This window comes from Thunnus maccoyii, chromosome 7 (genome assembly GCF_910596095.1).
Source record: "Thunnus maccoyii chromosome 7, fThuMac1.1, whole genome shotgun sequence".
Lineage (NCBI taxonomy): Eukaryota > Metazoa > Chordata > Actinopteri > Scombriformes > Scombridae > Thunnus > Thunnus maccoyii.
This window is the reverse complement of record NC_056539.1, coordinates 14,915,562-14,942,288: the sequence shown is the minus strand read 5'-3', so window position 1 is coordinate 14,942,288 and position 26,727 is coordinate 14,915,562. Positions and strand designations below refer to the sequence as shown.

Here is a 26,727-nt window from a genome sequence, read left to right as displayed (position 1 = left end):
GATTACAAGACACCACTATTTTACAAAACATGTTCCGGTAATACATACAGTACAAAGCATACACAGAAACATGTGGAAAAAGAAGAGAAACACAAACAAAATACAAAACAAAAATCCCACATGAGCTGCTACATATCTACAGATGATCTGGTTAAAGGGTTTTTGCTGTCTTCTCCCAAACTTTCTCCAAGTAACTGCTAATTTATATGTTTCATATGTGAACAGCCAACTCAGTCTTTGTGCATCATCAATATTTACAAAATCAATATCTATTTTTATCTTACTAAACAAAGCATGTACAGTTCCCAATAAAAAGGACAGTAGAAAACAACATGGAACTCATTTTCTATAGATCTTTGCTTTTTAGACAAATTATATACAACATAATTCTCACATAGAGTTTTTCTTAATGATTGTTCATTAAAAAAGCCTCACCAAACCCAGAGCTGCAGAATAATGTGCACACATCTTTAGATCAGGAACCAATAATTTGTTCATATATAACAGAAAGAAATAGTTTTATGTCCGGAGCACATACTGACTGACCACACAGACTATGGTCGAAACTTGCTCATTTCTATACATAATTTTTTACTTTTGCTTTGTACTGTTTATACACGTAATTATTAAAGTAACGTAATTATGAAGTCAACGTTCAGCCGTTCAGTATCATCGGTTGTGCCTCCCCCAAAGGCCGCAGACCCCGCCCGCTCAAGCTGTCCCGGTACAGAAGTGTAAACGCTCATCAGACTGCAGGTGATTCTCTTGAGAAGCACTTCAGGGTTGACGTCGCAGTTTCTTCTGACTTACCCACTTACTTACTTAACTTACTTACCACGTTGTTTTTTGCCTTGGACGGAAAAACTTGAGTGGTTTGAGCAAAATGTCGGTAAGCGAAATCTTCTTATTCATCTTTTCTGGTGCAACAGTTTAAAAATGTTAGAAATTGTTAAATCAGATATTGAGTCTGCTCTTATGAATTGAGTCTTTCTGTTATGAATTGAAAAACATGATATGAAAACATAATGAGAAGGGGTTATTAATCAGCTGTTAAACGGGAATATAACGTGAATTTACCTTAATATCCTAGTATATTATTTTCTGTTTTTCTACAGTATGCTTATATGCAGTTGTTATGAATGATGACTGGACTTGCCTGGACATGTCTGTGCTCTAACTAGCAGTTCATCCGTCAGACTGTAGGGGGTGTTAGCCTATAACCAAAACATTTAACAAGTCATAATGGTTGTGTTGTTTTAAATGACTAAGTGAATGAAATACAATATAAACAAATTTTAAATATTATGATAAATGTTGAACAAATGTGTGCTCTTCATTTCAGCTGGCTAAGGACCTGATGCACCCCTGCTTTGCTGATGAGAAGGGAAGACACAAGAAGAAGAGGCTGGTGCAGAGCCCCAACTCCTACTTCATGGATGTTAAATGCATGGGTAGGTAGTGTGGACCCCTACTGCACCACACATCTCCTTTACATCACTGATTTTGCATAATTTCTCTTGCATTAAATATGTGTTAAAAGTGGTATATTCTCATTCATCTTTTAATTCTCCAGGCTGCTACAGGATCACCACCATCTTCAGCCATGCCCAGACAGTGGTGCCTTGTACTGGCTGCTCTTTAGTCCTCTGCCAGCCACAAGGGGGGAAATGCAGACTAACTGCAGGTGAGAAATGTCACAAACTGGTATCTTAAATATGGCTTATTGTTTATTCTCTCAGCTAAAAATAAATGGATGATGGACATGATCCAAGTTTTTCTTTTTACTACAAGTGTTGCTGGAGTTTTGACCCTACATGATCAGATGCCATTTTGCCCAAAAGGCAGAAGGTTTCAGTTCTAAGTCCTGCTCAGGGGTTTTGCCTGCAAAGTGATGCTGAAATGTTTGATTTTTGTCCATCTAGGATGTGCCTTCAGAAAGAAATATTCCTGAGCAGAAATGTTCAAAAACACCCATGACCGGCAGCAGCATGGATCTCGGATAAATGAGTGTGAGCCTCACTGTCCTTGATGTTGATTGTACCCTCCAAAGCATAGTTTTAGAAAAGAAATCACCTCTACGTACATCTGGATAATGTGGAGTGAAATTATGCAATGTCACTCCTCCATTGAGGTTAAATAGGGCAGAGCAGGAATGAAGCTATGTGAAGTAAAAGATAAATGAAAATCATACACCATGCATCTTAAGTCCACTATGCTTAGAATGAATTGTACATGTATCAAATTGATATGAGGAGACATTTGATGTAGAGTAGTTTTGACAGTTGTAGAGTGCACAAAAACTCAAAACAGTCACAATTTCTGTAAAACATTTATTAGGTTGACATAGAGGGGGGTGGGGGTTGGTGAATGAAATATTTCAGAATGGTCTCAATCAAATGTGAGGCGCTTTATCATGGCCCTGGCATGAGATGAAACCATGACGACCATCACAAACAAAAATAAAACATTTTAAGAATTTATTGTCTGTGTTATGAGTGTTCTTTGGTCTTGAGAGTTCCCCTGGCATAAAGAAGTGGTGTAAATGAAACAAAAAAAGAAAAAAAAAAAAAAATCAAAAGCAATACAACTTTCCACATACCTAACATTATTCTACTATATACAATAAGTATCCATGGTTGATAAAACTTGACAGAGCTTCCAGTGGTTTGGGGTTTAGCTCGCTCATGCAATACCATATATTGTAAATCTAGTAAATATTGGCTACATTATGGCGTATTGTTGGCAATGATGCTGATGGTGTAAATAGACAGGTCAGACTAAAAGAAAGGTAGACCAGTTAAGATATGCACAGTGCTCAGATTCTACAGATTCCCGCACCAGGAAGGGAGCAGAAAAAACTTGACATCGCACTGTATTTTTCTGCGCGCCTTCCACATGTAGGTGTTCATGATCATCAGGGATTTGCAGAGGAGGTGTTACTTCCTAATTAACTGTAAAGAAGCCTAGAGTGACTTGCGTAGTTATCACTGAAACCTTTCCATAAGGTCACCTGTCCATTTGACCATCACGCTGTTTAAACACAAACGTGGATTTAAGAGGATACTGCTGAGACAGGAACAGAAAACTCACTGTTCACTAACTTCATTTACCCACTGGGTGGCACTTCAGAGCCATGCTTATGTAGACTGCAGTTAAACCCAATGCCATCTGTAGCCTATGCATTAAAATAATTGGACAGGCTTAATGTATGTGCACATAAAATGTCAAATTGAGCCAGTTTAAGTGGTTGAGTGACCGGATCTGAGGTTTCTTTGGGCATATTAACTGCCAGTTGTTTCTATTTAAAGTGGTCAAAATCATTCCAGGAGAGAATTTCTGCAATCACAGCTGGAGATACAAAAGAAGCGACGGGGAGTCTCCCATCATACACAAAAAAAAAAGAAAAAAAAAAAAAAAGAAAAAACAAAGTTGTGCCTTAGAAAAAAAAAAAACATCAAGGGACAAGCATTAAGTTAATCCCCCTTTACGCAGGGAACAGAGATTTTACAGCTCGAAATGTGGAATGGAGTCGAACATTAATGGAATGTTACATGACGATCTCATCCTCTCCAACTTCCTCTGTGTGTGTTTATAAGCTGTTCAACTCCTGCAGGGTCTGGTCCAGGACTTGATGCATGCCCAGATTCTCCTCTTTGGCATGTGATAGTTTCTCTGGAAAAAAGGAAGAAGAAAAATGACACGGTCAACCCTCGACCATCTGCAGACAATACAGCTAACACAACTGTCATGTCATGCTATTTCATTCTCATTTATAGATCTGTCAAACAGCATCCCTTCCAAAACTGCACAGCAAACTCCTGTACTGGACAGATGTTTTGCATGACTGTTTTGATTAAGTTGTGCCACATGCAAAAAAAATTCAACCACACTGCAGTGTATTTCATGCATAAACTGCTGACTTTTGTTCTCTGCCAGGAGACTGTTAGTAGAATACAGTATAGATTTCTACTTGGAGAACTTTTGCACAGTGTGGGGTCATTTGTTGTATTAGATGACAAAAAAAAAGTGTTGATATCAGAACGTACTTAATGAATAGTATCAGAAACCACCACAAGAAAAAAAAGTTAGATTTAAAACCAAAAGAGGGTTTTAAACGGGTCAAATGGGAGAGCAAACAGTATTAATTCACAACAAAACTAAGTAACAAGAAAATCTCACCTTGTATAATATGTCTTGCTGATAATTAGACGGACTATGCACAGTAACAACCAATTGCATAAGAACAAACTATTGGTTGCCTGGTAACAGTGCAAGGCACTGTACACAATATAGTCGAGGTTGTGCATCAAATGTTTTGCTGTTCTATTTCACACCGAGGTATATACTAGTATGAAAATCCAAGAACAGAGAGACAGAAGCTGCTTAAGTAGGAAAGAAAAATATTTTTAATTATTTTTTTTGCACAGTAAGATGGACAGAAGGCACATGTGATCCACAGAGAGAATGTGAGCAGTCTGAGCAAGATAAAGATGCACAGAAGTGAGAGGCAGAGAGAAAGAGCAGAAAAATGCCAGAGCATCTACAGAGATGTCATGTCATTGAGGGCATGGTCCAGCTCCTCACTAATGGCCTTGTACTTCAGCTTCTGAGCATACAATTCATCTGGAGGTCAGAGGGTCGACAGGAAGTACAGGCAGGTGTCAGGGACAGCGGCGACACAAGCAAGCCATAAAAGCAGGACGAAAACGAGAGACAAATGGAGGCAAAGAGCAGAGGGAGGAAGGAGAAGACAAAAAAAGAAGAAAATAGGTCAGCCTTTTTTAAAAGATGCAGAAATGCTTGGAAGAAAGAATGATGCGTATCTAATTATGCTTGCAACTCTTTTTGCTGGGTGAGCTCTGAGTGTTTAAGCCTGTTCTGAATGTCTCGTAAAACCGCTCCAATAACTCTATAAACGCAGATGCCTGTGGTTCAGCAACTAAATAATGCTGACCTAAAAACATCAGAGCACATTCTGTCCTCTTTGCAGCTGACATGGAATAGTTGTCCTTCAGAAACAAGGGTCTTTTATTAGCTTGTCTTAGGTAAGGAGTTTCCATACATTTGGCAGGAAACCCTTTCCCTTTTCCACAGAAAATATTTCCAGTTTTGCTGAAATAGGACACTCCTTCTGGGATCTATGTCAAACTGAACTATGTAATTGTGCATGTGTGCATTGAGATGTTGGCTCGATTGGGATTAGAGTAAGCCCCTGACCTACAGAGAAGTACACTTAACTATTGGCTTGTGGTTCATCAACAAACTGGTCTCCTAATTACTGAAACTAAAGACATACTTAGATCCAGATGACTGTTTTTTTTCCATTTAAAGTTACACACTATGTGTCTAAAATCCAGTCATGCTGCTGACTGATTCAATATTTGTCTTGTCGTTGTGTTTAAGAATGTGAGCGGCACTGATCTCATACCTTCCAGGTCATCAATGGACTTTTCCAGTTTGGCCACTGTCCTTTCTGCAAACTCTGCACGGGTTTCAGCCTGACAGAAATAAAGTATGTCAAAAAAGGTAAGAAACAAGTGATAACGTAGTGAATTTAACATGTAACATGTGGCTTTCAAAAGTTTCTCTGTATCATTTAAGTGCCCTCATTTATGTGACATTGCTGATTTAAGTCTGAAAAACATACAGTATGTTTAAATATATCAAAGTCATCAGAGAGAAAAATCTTTTTTTCTGAAATCATCATCTTACCTCCTTCAGTTTGTCAGTCAGGACTTTGATCTCCTCCTCATACTTGTCTTCTTTTTCTGAGTACTGCAGACAGACAGACAGAGAAATTACATTACATAATCAGTTTCAGGAATACAAATATGAGCTCAAACAAGCTGCGTTCAGCTCCTAAGTGCAACGCATGAACACACATCAGCTTAATATCCAATGATTTTAATTGCTCCAACAGCTCTGTCACCACTCCACTCTTCAGGAGTGATGTTTAAGAAGGGAGGCAGTGGCAAAAAGGAAAAAAAAAAAAAAAAAAAAGAGGCCAGGTGTTGGCGTGGCCCGGGAACAGGATGTGCTGCGATGCCAACTATGGCAGGCCTGACTGAACAAAGCAAAAGCATGTATTGCTATAGGAGAGCAGTCATGTGGTAAGCCTGGCATGCTGTCATACTGCCTGTCTGTGCCTGGGGATGAACGTAGCCAACAGCAAGAATGTGCTGCAGGTCTCTACTAGCTGCTGTTGTGCAGTCATTAACCTACATGGATTAAAAAAAAACAACAACAAAAAAAAAAAAAACATCGTCTGTGGCTAATTTGTCATGTGGTGGATTTCATATTTGTCTAACTGTGTTTGGAGATGATGTCAGGTTTTTTGTTTGTTGTCACAACTACGTATCGAAGGAGTTTAGGTCTTGAACTCTTGACAGGTTTTCATCTAAACAACCTGAGGGTAAATTTAATGGCTGGGTTGTAAGTAGGGTCTAATGATACACAATTATGATGGAGGTAATGTGATAGAATACTCTGGTGATGTGGTATCCCTCCCCAACAACAGCTCACTTAAATTACTGTCCACTGAGCCATTAGAGCAGCCCAAATAACAGGATACAAAGAAGAGGAGACCAGGTCTGGCCCCTGGTACGTACTGTGGTATATATTTAAGTGTGCGTTTGTGAAAGAGAACGGAAAGCGACTTCATAAACAGTCAGACAGAATCGTCATACTATTAGCCAATATGATTAGAAAATTACATTTTACCACTGATGCTTCTTGATTAGATTTATTTGCCTTTGGCAGGAAAATATGTTGTCACAGTCCATGAATGCATCCTAGCAAGTGGTCTTTCCACATTATTTGTGATTGGTTTAAAACATTTAGCTTACGTAACTTTTATTTTGAACATCACTGAATAAAAACAGCTATATTTTGTGTGTGAAAAGCTAAAAAAAAACATGAAACATGACATGTATTTGGGCTGTGGCTCTAGTGCCATGCATTTGCCACTTGACTCTCACCTTCTCAGACTGGGCTTCTAAGGACTTCAGGTTGTTGGTCACATTTTTCAGCTCCTCCTCCAGGTCACTGGCTTTACTGTGGAGAGACATTCAGACATATGCTTAGGTTTGACGCGAGGGCGACAGGTGAGGGCGACAGGCGAGGGCCCGCGTGTGCATGTGTGGTCATGTTTATGCTTTTGTGCATTTACCATTCTGAGAGCTCGGCCCTCTCCTCAGCTCTCTCCAGCTCTCCCTCCAGGATCACCAGCTTGCGAGCCACCTGGAAGAGGAAACGCAGGGAATTTTTAGGGGGGGAATTTTTGGACTTTAATTCAATTCAACACAAATCAGAGAGACAGAGTAGATCAGGTTAAAGACTAAAAATTCCTGAGTGGTGAAGTGTGTCCCAATTAAAGAATATCAGTCCACTTCACTAGCTCCAGTTGTCCAAAGTCTCACCTCCTCGTATTTACGGTCGGCCTCCTCTGCGATGTGTTTGGCCTCCTTCAGCTGCATCTCCTGAATCTCCATCTTCTCCTCGTCCTTCATCGCTCGGTTCTCTATCACCTTCATCCCTCTGATTGATTACATACAAATAAGCTTTCAAATGATTTTGCAATGAATTACGTAAAGGTCTCGCGCACAGGAAATCATAAGTATAATTGCACATGTATTAAATTCCCGTGCTGCTATCTAAAAGAATATGAATGTCAATACTTGTTAAATGTGAAACAAACTAACCGCTCGCTCTCATCTGCTGCCTTCTCGGCCTCCTCCAGTTTCTGCAGTGCTGTGGCCAGCCTCTCCTGGGCTCGGTCCAACTCCTCCTCCACCAGCTGGATCCTACGGTTCAGAGCTGCTACATCACCCTCCGCCTGAGAGGAGAAATAAGGTGGGGGAGAGAGAAGTTTAGTCATTCATTCATTCAACTTTAAATCATCCAAGCTGGTCTCCCCTTCCCCCTGTTCCTCTTAGTAAAACAGGAAGAGAGGGAAAAGGCACAAAAAGGGCAGCGGAGGGATGGAAAAAAATCCACGGCTTGAACAGAAATAGGGACGGTCAGACAGAAAAAGAACAATGACCCGAAGCTTTATTTTAAATGTCTGCCCAGCACAATCTTAACTTCAACTTAAGAGAGTAAAAATCAACACTGTGCCAATCATTAAAATACATGCCATATATACACACACACATATGTATACACACACACACACACACACACACACACATATATATATAGTTATTTTGTATGGCTTAATGAGCTTTTCTTAAATGCAATGAGAGGAAAAATTAGACAAGAATCAAAGTTTATCAAAGAATCACGTCCTGAATGCACAGTCTCCATTTCCAGGACCACCACTACTATCAAGAGGTTCAACATCAGTTTCCAGTTTCCAGCATTTTTAAAACCGAACCACTACTGCTTTTTTTTAAAAAAAGTCCAAATTCTCTGGTTCAAGCTTCTCAAATGTGAATATGTGGTTTCTTTAGTCCTTAATAATAATAATAAACTAAACATCTTTGTGTTGTGGACTGTTAGTCGGGACAAAACAAGACATTTCATTTGAAGAAATCATCTTGGGCTTTGGGAAACAGTGATCAACATTTTTCACCATTTTCTGACATTTCACGGACCAAACTACTAATCAATTAATTGAGACAATAATCAACAAATTAATCGATAATGAAAATAATCATTAGTTGCAGCTCTATTAAACTTTTCTCCTTACAGATTGTATTACTTTTCCATGTTGTTTTGTGTTTATACAGGAGAGAAGTCTTATTTCTGTATATTGCAAACAAGTTAAGGTAATATAGTAATATTTTCAATGTTTCACTTGCTGGATACAGGAGGATACATGTTGGGGTGAGAGGCAACTACACAAACATTCAGTGCGATGCCTCCTCTTAACATCTTGATATATACCTTTTAGTACAGTCACCTGGTGCCGTCACTACAGGGAGATATGCCTAATCACTCAGTACTGTCTTTGTTCTGTACAGTTCATGCTAATTCTTAGCCACAGTGAGACTGAATCCACATTAAGTTGTCTCACTGAAAGTGAACTAAAACACATTCAGTTCCATCTGCACCCTGAGATACTGTAATCTTATTCTTTTGTGCTCTCTGGGGCTGCTCATGTTTCACAAATCAATAAGTGAGCTTAGCTGATGAATAGTAAGTGAAACGGAGACAGCTGGAGGTCCTCGGAGGATCATCTACAGAAGCAGAGCCTACCTGTAATATATCCGCACAACTACTCACTGCTGAGTGCGGCTGGAAAATGTAATCCTTCTTAATATCTGAAGATCGCAGGACTTTAGATTTGAATGAAACGTTTATGAAAAGTCAATTTCCGGTGACTGTGAATGCACAACTGAGCCGAGCAGGGAGGACAAATGGGCTTCTTCTCATCTGTCCTTGGTAAACAAAGGCAGAGAGAGGAAAAAGAAAGCTAACAGACAAGTATACAGGCATTTCCTCCCTGTTGGCCTGGGAGTTTGTCCAGCCGCCACCTAGTGAGCCTCATTCAAACCAGAAACCAGCACAAGCCTCCATGATTTGACTCTGTCTCAATACAAAAGTGAACACAAAAGAGACTATGCGGTGTTAAAATGTAAGCTTACAATCAGAAAGCTTAATATAACTGCACTTTTGAACTGTTCATTGAAAACTCAAATTTACCCCCAAAAACAGAGCAGCTGAGAATTTCCTAGACAAACAAGACATTATTCTGTGCACAGTTGCAGGGCAGCAGTTAGTAGGTCAGTGACTCATTAGCTAGTCATTCAGTTCAGAAGTCAGTTTGCCAGTCAGAGCAGTAGCTAAAATGTCTGTCATTCAGTTTACAGGTAGGCGAGTCATTCTGCTACGCATTTGGCAAGATACAGCTGCTAAGAGAGAGAAAAGAGGAAGGAGTGGCAGTGAGGACGAAAGGTAACGCAGCAGAGAGAAGGGAGCTCAGTGGAAAACGGTTATTAAGTCTGTTTGTGTTGAGAATAAATAGACTCCCATTCCATTCTGTCATAGACTCAATATGTCAGGAAATGAAAGCATGGTTTCCTGCCTGTTGGCAGAAGACACAAGCCTCATTTTTAATTTTTAAGATTTTCTCCATGTCATCTTAAACTGCTGCTGACTTGGTCGGAGCCAGTCAGTCTCTCTTCTCTTTTCTCTCTCTCTCTCCCTTGTTTCTTTTTCATCCTCTCCCAGGTCCTGCCCTACTGCACCCATTGCTGCCAGGGGAGGCCGTTGATATGAGACAGGAAACGTCTGTCGAACTAGCGTTGACGTGTGTTTTAACAGCCGGCACTTGATCGAGGAAAACCTAACCCATCACGGAATGAATGAAAAGTCATAAATCGGCCCAACATCTTGAAATCACATCAGCAGCGTCCTTAACGCAGGTCTACAGCTGTCGACACTGCATCTGGCTGCTGAGAAATGTTGAACAGAATTAAAGTGGAGCCTGAAATAACAGATATTTTTACTTCCTGCATCCTGAGTGAAGCAATGTGCTGTGGAGAATGCCGTCTGTGCACAAACAAAACATGCTATTCATGAGCTTTAGGTCAGCTACACTGGTACATCAGACGCTGTAATGCACTTCCAGACACATACACACACACACACACACTCAAACAAACAGACTGCAAGCATGCAAACAGACACTTTCATTCTGTCTCAAACACACACACACATACTTAATTACCAGCTACCAACTGGCTAGTTTCCTGCCTAGTTAAATGTTTGTTGTCAAGCAACACACAAACACAAAAACCAAAGTCTTAGCTAGTACTGTTGTGGTGGTGGTGTGTCTACACTCAAAATCAAATGTGTGAGACCTGATGTCTATCTGTCGTTAGATTTCTTCAACCAGAGATGGGGGAATCCCCTTGTAGACAGTGACGGCCTTGTGTCAAGTTAAAAAAAAAAAAAACTACACTCATTTATTCACTGAGCCATGTCCACAGAAGAGCTGAGCTTTTCCTGTAAATCCTTAAGTTACTGTTGAATAAACTAGAAAATCATTTGACAAATGTTGGTTCAGCTACAAACCAGGATACCAAAACAAGCTGCACAGAAATCATGAAGGTGTCTGCACAAGAACTACTAAGTGGAATGACAAACCTTCACTACAAGAATAGATATGTTTTGTGATAAGTTTTCAAATGAGGATCTTGACAAAAAAAAAAAAAAAGTGACAGGAAGTGAGCTGCCCTACATCCTTCCATTTCCGCTTGTTCTTTCTTTCAAAGCTGGTATTCTCCGTCTCTATGTGAACGTACCCCTTCCTCAGCACCCACTTTGCATTCTCCGGCTGCCAGGGAAGCACGCCGCCTTATATGGTAAAACAAACTATGGAGAATGTTTGTGGCTAAGTATCAGGAAGATTGTGGCGCGCACACACACACACACACACACACACACACACACACACACACACACACACAGAGTTTGCACAGCCATCCTTGTTAGGACATTGCATTGACTTCCATTCATTGTGGACAGCCTAACCCAAACCCTAACCTCAATTCACACCTTACCCCTCACCTTAACCAGGACCCCAGAAATGATGTTTTGCCTCATTAGGACCCATGAGGACTAATGGTCCCGACAAGATCAGTGTTTATACCAGAAAAAGTCCCTATGAACAAAAATACACACATATATACTATATATATGTAAACGATACTGCATGACATATAGCTACTCTGCTATCAACATAGCTTAATATATAACAGTGCTTTCTAAGGTTAGTGCCTTTAAGGCATTTAATGTCCATTTGTCTCACTTAGTAAACAGTCTGCAGCCTGACTTGAAGATACAGCACAGTTCTGCTGGGACTGACTTAAAAAAATACCTAAGTGTATTACATGTATTAGAGACAGGATCAAGGACAAGTGAAAGAGTGATCTAATTACTAAGTGATTCCAGGGCAGTGGGCTAATGAGCTGCACATTGCAGTCGGGGTCCAGGGGAACTTATTCCTGACACTGCTGCTCGCTACTCTCAATGCGAATATGCATGTGTGCGAGGGTGTAATCTTTTCTCATAAAGATCTGGCATGCAAAGATGGCAGCATACAGGATAAGTCAGCCTGTCACGGAGGTATGATATGTAAAAGAAGGTTGTTAAACTTCCAGGCAGGCGTCACAATGAGCGCTCTTTAGTAATTTGTCACGCTTTTTTCTACAGTGTGCTTTCTAGATTTCATACATATCTAGAGATGGTTTGTTTCCCAAACTATACCTACTAACTGTTCAACCTGAAACTTTTCTGGAAACTTCACAGGATTCAGACAGATGTCCTATTTTGTTTTCAGTTTCTGATGGAATTTACATAAACCTTCCTGACATTTTTGGAAAACAGCAAAGGTCTTAAACTGTGTGGTCTCTCAACAAATAGAGGGAAGGTGATTTAACTACCCGCAGGTCAAGTAAACATCCTAGCGATAAAAATGTTTATGTGCTTCTTTTAGGGGAAACATGCATCAATAAAGAAGAAGCAGACTGACTTGGATTTTTAAACCCTAACACTCATAGATGTTATATAAGTGCAACATAAAACATATAAGGGCAACATAAAACTATAATTTCCACTCTCTAAATGCGACTTCATGACTTAATGCTAGCACTGACTGTACAAATATATTCTACTCCTTGCTTGAACTAAATCCCACAACCTTGGCCTGAATAATTAGCAAAGCCACAAGCCACTAACATGGGAGTGTTCCCCAGGATGCCAGTAGTGACTGCCGATATGCATCAACATGTGTTATATTTGGAAAGCTGAGCTATTCCCAGGGAGAAAGTCCAAAGAAAATAGTTAAACCAGGAAGCAATTCTTTCCACAGAATCTGCTGAAGACTGCTAGAGGCCCAGCAGAAAAAGCAGCAAACAGATGACACCTCTAGTTCATTTTGACAAACTGATGAGCTGAGGTTAGTTGTGATTTAGCATTTGTGAAAGAGTTGTTTAAAAAAGGCGTTTGTGGCTCTGGAGGGAGCGACACAAAATCAGATAAATCACCATAAGTGACATCACTTGAGGTAGTGTGGGCTGGGACTGAAGACTACAAGTTTGAAACTAATCATCATGAGTGTGACAATGTTATAGGACTGCAGTGTTCAATCGGTGGAGCACTCTCATAAGATTAGCTAATACTAAAACTACTTTAAATGAACTGATGTGGATGTTTAAAATGTTTTAGATGAAGCTGTACACCAGTGACTGTAAACTATAATAGTAAATAATGTAGAAACTCTCAGTCCAGCGCACACAGTAATCTTCCTGTTGATCAGGACTGGAGCGTGGGGACAGGAAGTGTTGGGAGTAGAAGCACAGGAAGTTCTGGAGCAGAGTCGGCAGATGACATCCTGGGAGGGGCGGCGGGCGGGGTGGTGGCGGTTAGTGGGGGGTTGGGTGGGTTTGCTTTCCAATGGTCATACCTCACTGGAGGTTTGAGTCCCACTTCCCCTTTTAATGTGGTTTTAGATATAGATCAGTAGACCACATACTTTATCCCTGCATGCAATGTGGTAAAATGATCACCATGACTACTGTTATGTTTTGTCAAGACAGCAAGACTGTACTAAACATGTTCAGCTTTCAAAAAAAGGAAACACATGCTTTCAATTTTGTGTATTTTATGGATTTTATTACCGTTATTGATCACTGGTGACTGTTTTTATTTCAATAAATAGTCATCACAGAACCACAAGTGGTTGCCTCCATATTATAACCAGCAGCCAATCAGATTCATCCGTGCTGCTCTCACAGACCTCTCAGGGACATAAATGAAGTGCAAATGATTCAGACCTCAATGGACCCTTCAAACGCCAACGAGCATAACTACCGTGAAAACTGAACAGCTCATTAAGAATGATAGCTGTACATAAAACACATCTAAGCAGGTTAAATAAGCGTGTCAAGACTGTGTCATGTCTCTGTAATGTAACAAAGCCTTAAAGCATTATTAAGCGCTTGAGTAACGTCTCCGGAGGCGTCAAAACCACACTAGGCATAACATGAAGCAATTACTTTTCATTTTTAACGTAAGATGTGGCCGAACTGTTTTTTCTTTTGCCTCCGCATTTTCAAACGATGATTCATTACCTTAACACACTCAGCACGGGTCCTGTTTTGATCTCCCCGTGCTCCGATGAAAGAGTTTTTGTGCCAAGGAATAACTCCAGGTTGCCCCAATTATTCACATATGGGACCACACCACTCCGCCACACAAACGCACTGCTCTATTTGACTTTGAAAGCACATGGATTAAGATGTGTGACAGCTGAAACTGCTTGTATTCATTAAGGGTGACAGGGGTGAAATGGAAGAAAATGTAACATAGCCACTCTGAAGTTTGTTATTCAGTATGTCTAAAATACAAAAGGTGCAGTCTGAAAGAGCCAAATTTGGCAGCCAAACTCTGAAGGTGCATGATATCCTTTAAAAAGTAATATAATTTTGGTTTATACTCTTATCTTGTCTTATAAAACTCCATATCAAAATAATTTTTGACAACAAAGTCTCTGTATGTGTCACAACTCGTGGCTCTTGTACAGTTAGTGCTCTCACGCCCACCCCTTACATTTCATACATGTGACATAGTGGCCTAATTTAACATCAGAAATTAATAAGAGGTGTGCCTCTTATCCCAAAAGAGGAAAAGATATGAACAATATGCTCAGCCAGAGCACTTTCTCAACAACCGTGCAGCTATTTTTGAAATCTTGCACCACTTCATTCCTCTATTATCTCTACCTGCTTCAACGCTCTTGAACTTAACTGAACTTCACTGAAAAGAAAACAAAAAAAAGACAGGCATTTGAAGTTTATTAGAGGAGAGAAGAAGTACAGACACAATCACACCATCCCTCTACTTAATAATGAAGTCACAGTGGTCAACTGATGATTCAAACACTGCAATTCTGTTAAAATGGTTACTAATGTCACTAATGTCAGTATACGAGTTTATATCAGCATGATTACCCTCAAAAACAGCAAACGCCCAATTGTCAAATCAAAAAGGTGCTCTGTTATCTAATAGGCAGCCTGTAACAAAGGGGTAAGTCCTACAGCAGGCCTGCTCCTTTCATCATCTCAGCTCCCATATCTTTACAGCCACACCTTCCCCTCCCACTCTCCTTGAATCTCCCTGCTTGTCCTGTCATTAACCAGCTCCTATGCAAAGGATATGGCACCGTACACCATAAAAAGCAGCATGTGAAACAAGTCAAGACTGTTACCCAACTGTGGTGCTAAGCACTTTTCTGCACTATTCTACCTTTTCTGTGCGCAGCTATAAAACCTTGATGTGGCTTGATGTGAGTCAAGAGGCAGGCAGGTGACAGAGCTGGTTGAAGAGCGGATGAGTCACTTGCGACACATGCGTGCGTCTGGTTTTCGAAACCACACACATTTGTGGAACTTCAACAATGACTTGCGCTAATTACAGAGTAGGGTGTGCAACCGCTGCCGATACTGTATGTTGAAAGGTAAACACATGAAAGTGTTGAAAATGATTTTTCAATGTATTCCTTTTGAACCCTCAGTAACAGAGAGGACACACTTTTAGCTTATATACTTTATTTTCCTGCCATCTGTGGAGGCATCTGCTCACATTCACCCTGCTGAAGTGCCACTGAGCAAGCCACTAGGAGAGTGAAAAGTGAATTTCCACTTGAGGTTCACAACATTATCCCATTAATTTTAATATAGGCAGCTCTCAAAGCTGATTAACACCTAATTAAATGAAGTACTGGCCATGATTTGTAGTAATAGAAAGCAATTTGGGGGGTCTAATTGATTTAAAAAAAACAGATTCAATGCTGTCTACGTGGTCCACATTATTCACAGTAGTTTTACAGAGGCCTGGAAGTCAGACATCACTGAGCATGCGCAGCACAGACCTGCAGGAATCCAAACTTTTTTTCATTACAGACCAACGCCTTGCATTGTGGCACAATCACGCCCGCGAATGAATCAATGGCAAGAACTAATTACTTTCCAGAGCCAGAGAGGTGAATAAGAAGCAGTTAATTGTTTGACACATGATATCTGAGCGCAGCGGTAAGAGAGGAGGATTGTGAAAGAGAGAAAAGACCCTCAAAAAAAAAAAAGAGGATTTGATTGTCTCACTTTCTCTCGGAGCTCCCGTTCACTGTCCAGCTCTCTCTGTAGGACCTGAGCCCGGTCCTCTGCGTCGTCGGCCTGCTGCTGCAAACACTGAATCTTCCTCTTCACAGCATCCAGAGAGTTCATACCTGCCATTGTTGACTGTTATGTTACTTAATTTAAGACTACAAGTAGAAAAAACACAGTTAAGACTATTTCTGGGTTGTGCAAAAAAAAAACGCAGGATACTACCCCTCCTGCTTATTTGGTCTGTTTAGGATAATGTTAAAACGCGAAAAACGACTTAAATCGTTGATTTGAATGAGGAAAAAAAACGGATGTCCGTCACGAGCCAAAGTCTTAAGGAATGTAAAGGAGACGTTCAAGTGCAACAAAAGTTATATAACCAGGAAGTAAGAGTGTCCAGGTGTTCTCCAAATGTTTCCTCTGGTCGGTAGGAATGAAAAGTTCATGAGCAGTACTGAAAGTTGTCCTCAGGAATGTGGCAGTTTGTGTCCGGACACTTGGAGTTAGAGGAGCAGGATTGAAAAAAGCTGCGCGGTGAGAAGAGCCGAGAGCGCCAGACTGTGGAGGCCGGAGGAGGAGAGAGATGATTGGGACGATGAGGTCAGAGAGGGCGGGGCGTTTGTGCGTGTTCGTGTGTGTGTGTGTGTGTGTGTGTGTGTGTGTGTGTTCGTGTAAAAAAAAAAAAAGCTGATCCCTGTGACTGATGTGATCATTGCTTGGAGACTTTCAAGAGGAAAAGAAAAGCGTCAGGATGGCTTTTCAGTTGGTGTCCATAAGTTTAGACGCCACACAAACTTCAACCTTGATTTGAGCTCAGTTTAAAGTTTAAAGATCCTCTCCAGACATGTTTTAAGATGTATGAAAAAACTCTACTTTGAATAATTATTTGTGTCTGATGTGTTTTTTCCCATAAAAAGTTAAATTATCTCATTAAAATCCTTAAAACTACATCTACTCCTCATTAAAAATCCCAGGATCTATGAATATGCAAATATTTTTCATTTCAAAAGTTTAAAGGGATAGTTCAACCCAAAATCAAAAATACATATTTTTCCTCTTACCTGTAATGCTATTTATCCATCTAGATCATTCAGGTGTGAGTTGCCGAGTTTTGGAGATATAACGGCGGTAGAGATGTCTGCCTTTTCTCGAATATAATGGAAGTGGATGGCACTTGGCTTGTGGTGCTGAAAGCGCCGAAAAAATTACATTTGGAAAAACTCAACAGCAACGTGTCTTTTTCAGAATTCATGACCCCGTTACTCAAGATAATCCACAGACCTTGTTGAGGGCAGTTTCATGTAGGAACTATTTTCTTTCTACTGAACTACACCCACCAACCGTCTCACCGCGCAGAAAGAAGCATGCATCTAGTCATTTTTGACGGGTTTAGTTCGGAAACAAATCACAAATCAGGCTCGTAGGCCCACCTCTTCACTTTTTCTTTTTCAATAAGCGCAGAGAAACTTTCCACTTTCAGCAGGTGAATGTGAAAACAGCTTTCTAGTGTCAAACTCTGCACATACATCATTCTACATCCAACTGAAGTAACACGAAGAAAAACATTTTTAAGTCTCCACCCAGCATGACAACTTAATATGCTAACTTCATAACTTAATATATGTGCCTGCTTTTTCCAACATGTCATAAAGAATGTATCAGTGGTTCCAAACCTGGAGGTCTGGACCCCCCCTAGGGGGACGCAAGATAAATCTGAGGGGTCATGTTTTGCTATAAGACAACATTTTTATCAAATCCTTTCTTTTTTTCTTTTTTAAAATGCTAAAGATTTTAACCTCTTCATGACTCTAAACTGTAAAATAATCGCAGAATGAAACATCACTTTTTGTATAAGCTGCTCAAAGCTCATAGAGGTGACAACTAGTGACGAGGGGTCGGGCTCAGGCATTGCTTAGCTATAAAGGGTCATAAGCCAAAAAGTTTGGAAACCACTGATATGCTAATATAATAAATCATATAGAGCTTGACCGATTTATCAGTCAGTATTAGCTTCTTACAGACACATCAGAATCAATATATACGTCGGCCTATAAGCAACAAGAAATGCAAAAGTTCAATGTAGTTTGTCCATCCAAGTTTGTTTTTTAAGCTGTCAAATGTCCCTCATATTTGGGCCACAAGCCTTTAATAACCAAATTTAAGAGATCCTTATCAAATAAATGTTTGTTCATGTTGTGTGCGTCTGTTTAATAAAAGAAGCTCAGCCAGCATATTGCTGATGACATTGGTATTGGCTTTAACAGTATCAGTAGAGCCATATTATCATATGATGATGTGATGTATCATATCATACAATGATTACATTCAGAGAAATATTACAACTCAAGTTTATGGTTGCACAGTTGCTTTAGTCTGCTAGTTCACACATACTTTAAACTATCATGTTCTGTTTGGAACTTTGTGATCTTGACTATAATTTAAAATAAAACTGAGTGGTTTTGTAGAAAACGCAGAGCTGAAGAGGATGCCAGTTCCACAAACTGCACAGTGTGACAGTGTTTATTAAATCCTTGCCTGCATTGTCTAATCTAAATAGTTTGAAGAAAAAGTAATGCTTTTAAAACAACATTTTCACAGTCAGTGTAATTTGGCTTATGTTGATATTTCAAAGGTTGTAAGAATGTGAATTTTAGCGAAACCTGTTTTCTCGGTCACTGTTTGTAAGCAGTGGTACGTCAGTGGTATTTCTGGTGTTTTGTATTTGACCAGTGAATGAATGAAACATTATACCTTTGCCTGCAGTGAACCAACCACATAGTTAGTTACACTTAGTTACAGCCAAACTTATCTTCATGATTTACATAATGTATATCATCCTGCTATTGACAGACCACTTACCTTTAAGGAAATCAGTTTTATGGTGAACATTTATATGTGAAATATTCTTCATGAATTTTTCTGTTTTTGAGGAACTCTGTGTTTGTCCTGGGGCGGGAAAGAATCAAACACACGTCATTTATCACCTGCCTACCAATAGATGATATTCGCTGTGTGGGCGTAAATCAAATTTATACTCCATCTTTCATGTTTCGCTCATAGCCCTGCCTGTGTTTACTCTCTCAGTTTCCCATTCACATGATCGGCCTTTGAGCAAACAATGTTGGCAGATCTCAGCTCAGCTCAGTCCAGCTCAGGTTCAACACAAATTCAGTCCTGCTGTCGAGTGTGAAGAAGAAAATCTCTCAACAATCAGTCTTGTTGATTGGGTCTCTCTGTCTGATTTGCCCCTTGCACCGGAAAAGCTGGAAGCATTGATTTTATTAGAGACAGGAGTGTTGGGCTTTCTGTTTGCCTTAGCTGCATTCCTGACATACCAGAGCCCCCGCCTGCTCTCTGTTTTCTCTGCCCGGCCAGCCATCACACCACAGTTTCCCCTAAAAAAGTAATTGTTGCCTCTGAGAGCAGTGTCGTCAATATCTGCACTAAGTCTTACATGGTGCTACACTCTTCCACTCTCACCTTTCCTCTTCTGCAGCCTGTGTGCAAATATTATATGATAGTATAAAACTCTCAAAGACAGACTCTTTGTCTGATTACTGGCAGTGAACTGTGATGACCTAAATATCTGCAGTACTAGTCAATCATGCTAGGACAACTCTCCGTGGAATCACAACTGCTTGCTTGTTGGGGTCTTTGGCTCACTGTTCTGTTTTCCCAGCCCCCTCCAGGTTTCCAATCTGGTCGTGCTCGCTGTGTGAATTCAGATGTGTAATGACTTGACTGCTGCCTCTAATAAGTGACATGTGGAAAGGGAATTCATAGAAGTGGAGTAGAGTAGCTTTAGTGAGTGGAGATTTTGGAGTCACTGTCACAGTAAATACATTACAGTAAACATCCTTCTTTCCAGTGGTGGAGGTTACTAATTTACTCAAGTACTGTACTTAACAATTTTGAGGTACTTGTACTTTACTTTAGTATTTCCATTTGATGCTACTTTATATTTCCACTCCACTACATTTCAGAGGGAAATATTGTACTTTCTACTCCACTACATTTATTTGACAGCTTTAGTTACTTTTCAGTTCAAGATTTGACACGATGGATAATATAACAAGCTTTTAAAATACAACATATTGTTCAAGATGACACCAGTGGTTTCCAACATTTTTGGCTTTTGACGTCTTACAAAAAGCAGTGTGTAGTTGGGGTCACATTTCAGATGTCTGAGTTGTTAACAGCTCCACCAAATAATGATTTTTCCCTCTAAACTACTCACATGGTTTCATTTCAATAAATGTTCAAATGATCCAATATTTCACCAAAAATCAAAGATTAGAGAAAACATCCAAAAACTGAAAACAGATTTGTGTATCAGAACTTTGTTTTTTTTTCTTTCCTCTCACATTAATCATCTCACAAACCCTCAGATTTATCTGGTGACCATTTAGAGGGGCCCAACCCCTAGGTTGGGAACCACTGGAGTAAACTAGCTCCACCTCCAGCAGCTACAACAGCAACATGCTGCTCTAACACTGATGCTTCAGTATTAATAATCTAATGATGTCATATATAATAACATATCAGTCAGAGGGACCAAACCACTACTTTTACTGCAATACCTTAAATACTTTTTCATGCAGGACTTTTTTTTTTTTACATTGCTGTATTGGTACTTTTACTTCAGTACAGGATCTGAATACTTCTTCTACCACTGCTTTTTTTAAAATAAAATTTGAGATGCTTCATTTCTCTTTCCACATACTATAGTACATCCAGCTAAACCTACTCAGACTTAAACCACAACTTCAACAAGCACTTTTTCCAGGGGCCACTTGACCCACTTTACATGTGTTGCTTCTCAGAACTATTCTCAGAGTTTATTTAATCACTGTGTGAGGATAATCCAGCATGCCTCAGCCTCAGTCTCAGTGTCTGTATGTCAGACACTTCCCTTTTCTTTGTGTGTAGTACAACACTGCATTTCCCTGGGATATCCTCCACAAGACTCAAACAATACCACATCTTGGTGGCAGCTGGGAGATTTTTTTTCCATGAAACTTTTCTCTGCACAGTTTGTTTGGTAATCTTATTGGAATGACTTACTGGATTCTTATGTGTTGTTAGTGAAGTGGGATTTCACTGATAAACTGGTATGAATTTATCCTTATCTTAGATATGATTGATTCACTAATAAGGACTTCTATCTCTGTGCTCTCTCTCTCTCTCTCTCTCTCTCTCTCTCTCTCTCTCTCTCTCTCTCTCTCTCTCTCTCTCTCTCTCTCTCTCTCTCTCTCTCTCTCTCTCTCACTCACTCACACACACACACATGCACACACACACACACACACACACACACACACACACACACACACATTCATAAGTAATCACACACACTTCTGCACACATGCACTCAAATACTGGAGGAACCACCACTGACAGATATACAGCAGTGTGGTTTGCGGTGTTGTCAACTATCTAAAATATGATTACTGATTATGATTGCTGTGTATACAAAAATGTCTCACATACATGAGAATGAGTTTGGGTTTGGCTTAGAGGACAAAGGCACTCTATTATAAGATGATTGCATAATTGATTCATAGGCTCCCTATATAAGATGGAAAGTGTGTCACATACAGCGGTCAGTGGTCCCAGTCTTCTCTGTCTGACGTACCCACACAGCCCCAACAGACGAGCTAAAGTACCCAAACATCACCAAAATATGTTCTTATGAATGCATTATAAACTGGATTGTATTGAATACTATTAATTAGATAAAATGGATGTTGTTACAATTCTTCATACATTGAATTGTCAGTGTTTAGGTTGCTTTGGTCAGGTTTGTACTATTACTACTTGGAGAGGCTGGAGCTAGCAACCATTTATCCATTAATTTTGGCTATTTCAACTGTTTATTCATTATTTTTATCTACATATTTGAACTGTTTATGTTACTTTTAGCTACTTCAACTGCATTAACAGTTACGTTTAGCTAACTATAGCCTACATTATATTTAGCTAACTATTTTGACTGTTTATTCATTACTTTTAATCTATTTCAACTGTTTATCCATTACTTTTAGCTAACAATTTCAACCGCATTACTTGTAACTAATTATACATTATATTTAGCAAAATTTTTCAACTGTTTATCCATTATTTTTTGTTGTTAACTGTTTCAATTGTCCATTACCTTAACTACCTATTTCAGTCATTTATCTATCACTTTTAGCAAACTGTTTAAACTTCCTGCTCCCTTCTAATCTCTTGCTAACTATTTTTTACACTGTCAATTGCAACATGTGGTGACAAGTGACTCAGGTTGATGGGAAACTTGCTTATTACTGTACATTTCCTAATCTTATGCTGTTTATTTTCCTCCATCACACAAATATGGGGATACAATATTTTTAATCAAATCAAAATGTATATTTTTTTAGTTTATTTAGTTGAATTTAGTCGAGTTAGTTAGATGAACTTTCAACGTACGCCCTGCCAACTGCAGAAATACTCCCTTGGGTACAAGCACGGTTGGGAATCACTGGCATAGGCCGACAGTATGACAGTGAAACTATCCATTTGCATTTTTGTCATCCTAAAATTGCTTACACAAGAAAATTATATGACAGTCAGTATATTCTATGTTTATATAAGGTTTACATTCCCTCAGAGCTGACTTGCATTCAAGTCAGAACTGAACAGTAAAACCCTGTAAGACGGGCAGAAAGAATGAAGACAGAGCAGTTTCTCAAAGAATTATTGTAGTAAACATGCATGATGATGGTAGTGTTTGTCTGTTAACCTGTGCTGATCTGGTTTGCAGGACCTAAGTGAGTGCGTGTGTTGGGGGTTACAGTTTATCCATGTGCTCATCTTTCAGGAGTGGCTGCACAGGAATGTGATGGTCTCTTAAGTGCTCCAAACTGTTCACAGTGGATCAAAGTAAACCCACAGCTGGTGCTGGCTTAAAAACAGTCCAGCTGTGGAATAATTGGCTCTAGTTTTCAACAGTGCCATGGTCATGTGAGTGTGTGTTGATCGATGTGTCAGGATTGGAATAAGCAAGTAATCAACTTTTAGGAAGCAGAAATCTCTTCTCATAAGAGTCCAATATTCAAAAACAGAGTTGCTCAGTTATTGCTGTATATGAATGGTGGTTTCATTTCATATCTTCAGTCAAGTGAATTGAAACTCAATTTATTTCGACCCCCTGACTGTGTGTGTGTTTCTAATATGTGTTTGTGACTCTCCACTCACATCTGCAGCTTTCTTCTCAGACAGTTCCAGTTTCTCCTGAGCGTCTTTCAGGCCCTCAGAGAATTTATCCAGTTCGTCCTCCGTCTGCTTCATCTTTTTCTGGAGGTCTAACAGCTCGTCCTCCAGCTACAAAAGAAAACACTGTTAGTCCAATGCGCTACACGCTCTCTGGTCAGTGTCTTTTAACCCAAATTCTTTTTTTTATTCTTTTCTTTTTTGTGGTTTTCCCCCAATTTTCAGTTGTGCCTGTGCACTTTGATTCTTGTTACTGCTTTTCTCCACTGGACAAGAAATCTATTCCACTCCACTACGACCATTTTGTTTGTTGAAAACACTTCATATGATTAGATTAACTTCACTCAAATAAATAAAGGGTAAATATACTGAACTCTGGATTTGTTTACCCTCAAAAGTTTCAATATTTAATCTGTTAAACCTTGTTTTTGTTGAATGTGGCTTTACTACTAATCCACAGCTGTATGTGTGCTAAATAACCAACATTTTTTATTCTTTAAATGTTTTTCTTTTCTTCTTGCCTTACTAAAACTGAATATGTAGAAAGTATTGAAGTAGTAACCCTTCGTTTGGTCACAAACTAAGCTCAAGGTGACTTATTATTACAACAAATATTTCATGTTTTATATGTTATGTGGGCATTACATTCACAAATATATGTTGCTTTCATTCGCCAAAAAGTCATTCACAAAGAAATGAACAGTATCTTATCCTATGGTGACCTTATTTTTGGGGTCACTTACACCTCAGACAGGTCTAACTTCCTGTTAGAGATCTTACAAACAAACTGTATAAAACTCCAGTGACAGAAATACAAATTATTTGGTATTTGGGAGGTGTAGTGCTACATAAGAAGTACTGTCAACACCAATCATAGATATAAATCATATGAACATCGATTGTATTTAAACATATTTTACAGCTGAAACCCCAAACCAAGGTAATGTGTCATTTTACACATTTGAAACATGTCATCAGTTTGGAATAAAAAAATAATTCTCATAAAATTAGGACAAGTCATGAAGTGTCAAGGTAATACAACAATGCCAAATATTATCTTTTGAGTTGTTAAGTGGGCCCACAGTCTCCAGGATCCCAAACAGAACATTACAGGAGAAGAAGCCGGTGATATGAACGAAATGATGGATCGAATCCATTTGAATTTCTTTGTTTTTCATGTGTTTGCCGTGTGCAATTAAATAATGATTCAGTCCGCAGGGACATTGTTGAAGACAAGGTGTTTAAATTCAAACTGGTGATAAAGCAGTGGCAGCTGATTTGTAAGTTTAATTACGTTTATGATGTTTGGGAACATTTGAATGATAATGGTTTAGTCTGGTATCGGTTTCTCATGACATGAACCCTGGTATGCAGAGCCTAATCCTCTCTCTCTCTCTCTCTCTCTCTCTCACACACACACACACACACACACACACACACACACACACACACACACACACACACTTCGGGTTAAGTGTTCCCCTTAATCAGTGTTCCCTTCTGAGCCCATGAAGTATGTCTGATAATCCAGCTGAATTCCACACTGTCATCCTCTCCTGTTTCTAAAAATACAGCTGTTATCAGTGAGAACACACAGATGCCCAATGTGTGTGTGTGTTTGATATCCCAATTTGTGTGTCTACATGTATCCATTTGCATTCTTGTCACGAGTGTGCGTGCGTGTTGTCTCCTCTGTGTTGGATACACCTGTCAAATGGGTTTTATGCCAGATGCTCCATTAACGTTCTTTAGACTGGAGGAAGGGATGTAAACAATTTTTTTTTCTCCCCTAATACCAAAGCCTGATCCTGGGTGGTCTGATCAACTGAACAGGTCAACACCACCTTCAGGGGGTGTGTGATGATTTCTCTTAAAGCTCTCATTGAGCCTCACTGTCAACAGCATTAATACCGACCCACTGTTCTTACATTCAGCTCCTGTTCTTGTAGTGTGGTGACTCAGATACTCCTCTACACTATTTTGGTGTCAGATGGCTTGTTCCCATGGAAAAGTCTAGTTTAGTTTGGTGTTGCAATTAACCATAGTGTATAGAAGTTGGTGTGTTACATAAAGGATGCTTGGATTTTCCCAATTTTTGCAATAGGATGGGGATTTCTTTATTTGCTCTCTAGATCTGAAATTGAAATAGCGTTTCATACTGTTTATTTTCAAACCAAAGAGCAACTTCTCCTAGTTTTGAGAGTTTACCCCGAGAGTGTTGCCTGTCCTTGTAAGGAGCGGTGGCTGTTTCTGTTTCACATACTGTCACGAACTTTGTTGATTCAAAGTCATGCCAAGATAAAAACAAAACCCCCTTGGAATATTTCTTAACCACGATACAGCAAAGTAAACCAGTAAATTAGCAGTGAGGAATGTTGTATAAATAAATGTGAAAAGTGTTTGCAGATGGTTTTTCTTGAAGGTATGTCTGGTATGGTATCAATGTTGTGATTAGCTTAAGAAGTGGATAAAGAGAAAAGCCTTTAAGAAAAACCAAGAGCTTGTCTTATACTCAGTCTGGATATTTCTTCTACAAGAAAAAATATTTATTTTATAATTACATTTCTAACTGATCAATGAGCGAAGAGGTACCGAATTGTTCCTTTGCTGTTTGTTTTTTTTAATCTATAATTTCTAAGTAGCACTTAGAAACACTTTTAAGTTATATCTTATTTTGGACATGTACTGTACTGTCACTGACATCACTTCTAATCCATCCATCCTTTCCTGTTTTCTCTTTTTCTTCTCCCCTTGTCCTGTTGTTTTCCCACCTGCTTGCATTTGTCCTCTGCCGCCTTCTTGTCTGTCTCAGCCTGCTCTGCCCGGTCGATGGCGTTCTCCTTGTCCAGTTTCAGCATCTGCATCTTCTTCTTGATGGCCTCCATGGTGGCGGATCAGTTGGATTTCCCTCTCTGAGATGATAAAACGCAGCTTCAAAAGCCGAAGTCTCCTGTTGTGTTGAGATGTAGGAGATTCTGTCCTGCGTGCAGCAGTGGAGGGAGGCTGAGTCCAACAAAGCTGCAGAGAAATGGAGAAAGAGAGAGAGGGAGAGAAAAGGGGAGAAAGAGGGAAGGAGACAGAAAGAGCTGTGAACAGAGATGGAGAGTTGAGCCCTATATGGGTAGCGATTTAAAGTGCAACAGAACCTGCCTCCAGTCCCTGATCACCTCCTCCTCCTCCCATGTTCTCACCCTCCCTCCCTCTTTCTCTCCATCCTCTCCCTCAGTCCCTCCATCCATCCCTCCACTCACCACTCTGTGTCCACTCCATCCTGACTCCCTGACTATCACTCGCACACACACACACACACTCCACCCTATCAAACCACTCATCCAAGGTCTTTCTAAGGAATGATCTGGCTGCTCTGCTCCACTCACTCACTGCT

At 39.7% G+C, this 26,727-nt stretch overlaps 2 protein-coding genes and 1 long non-coding RNA gene across 6 annotated transcripts; 2 read left to right on the top strand and 1 right to left on the bottom strand.

Moving 5' to 3' along the window:
• The first annotated feature begins 732 nt into the window (after positions 1-732).
• LOC121899952 (40S ribosomal protein S27-like) lies at positions 733-2,480 on the top strand. The gene is made up of 4 exons (XM_042415735.1): positions 733-889; positions 1,343-1,451; positions 1,574-1,684; positions 1,923-2,480. The coding sequence occupies exons 1-4, from the start codon at positions 884-886 to the stop codon at positions 1,949-1,951; spliced, it is 255 nt and encodes an 84-aa protein (XP_042271669.1). The 5' UTR covers positions 733-883; the 3' UTR covers positions 1,952-2,480.
• Positions 2,317-26,463, bottom strand: tpm4a (tropomyosin 4a). 4 transcript variants are annotated; one of them, XM_042415730.1, is made up of 9 exons: positions 26,114-26,462; positions 23,328-23,453; positions 7,701-7,834; positions 7,419-7,536; positions 7,169-7,239; positions 6,978-7,053; positions 5,713-5,775; positions 5,429-5,498; positions 2,317-3,672 (listed from the first exon to the last, which is right to left on the bottom strand). In XM_042415730.1, the coding sequence occupies exons 1-9, from the start codon at positions 26,225-26,227 to the stop codon at positions 3,590-3,592; spliced, it is 855 nt and encodes a 284-aa protein (XP_042271664.1). In that variant the 5' UTR covers positions 26,228-26,462; the 3' UTR covers positions 2,317-3,589. The 4 variants fall into 4 exon arrangements, with proteins under 4 accessions (XP_042271664.1, XP_042271666.1, XP_042271665.1 ...); XM_042415731.1 differs by lacking the exon at positions 2,317-3,672 and adding an exon at positions 4,000-4,623 and having other exon boundaries at positions 26,114-26,463; XM_042415732.1 differs by lacking the exons at positions 23,328-23,453; positions 26,114-26,462 and adding an exon at positions 16,107-16,694.
• LOC121899953 lies at positions 7,763-10,495 on the top strand. Its single transcript, XR_006096838.1, has 3 exons — positions 7,763-7,851; positions 9,806-9,897; positions 10,174-10,495. It is a non-coding gene; the product is annotated as an uncharacterized LOC121899953 (long non-coding RNA).
• Positions 26,464-26,727: the final 264 nt, after the last annotated feature.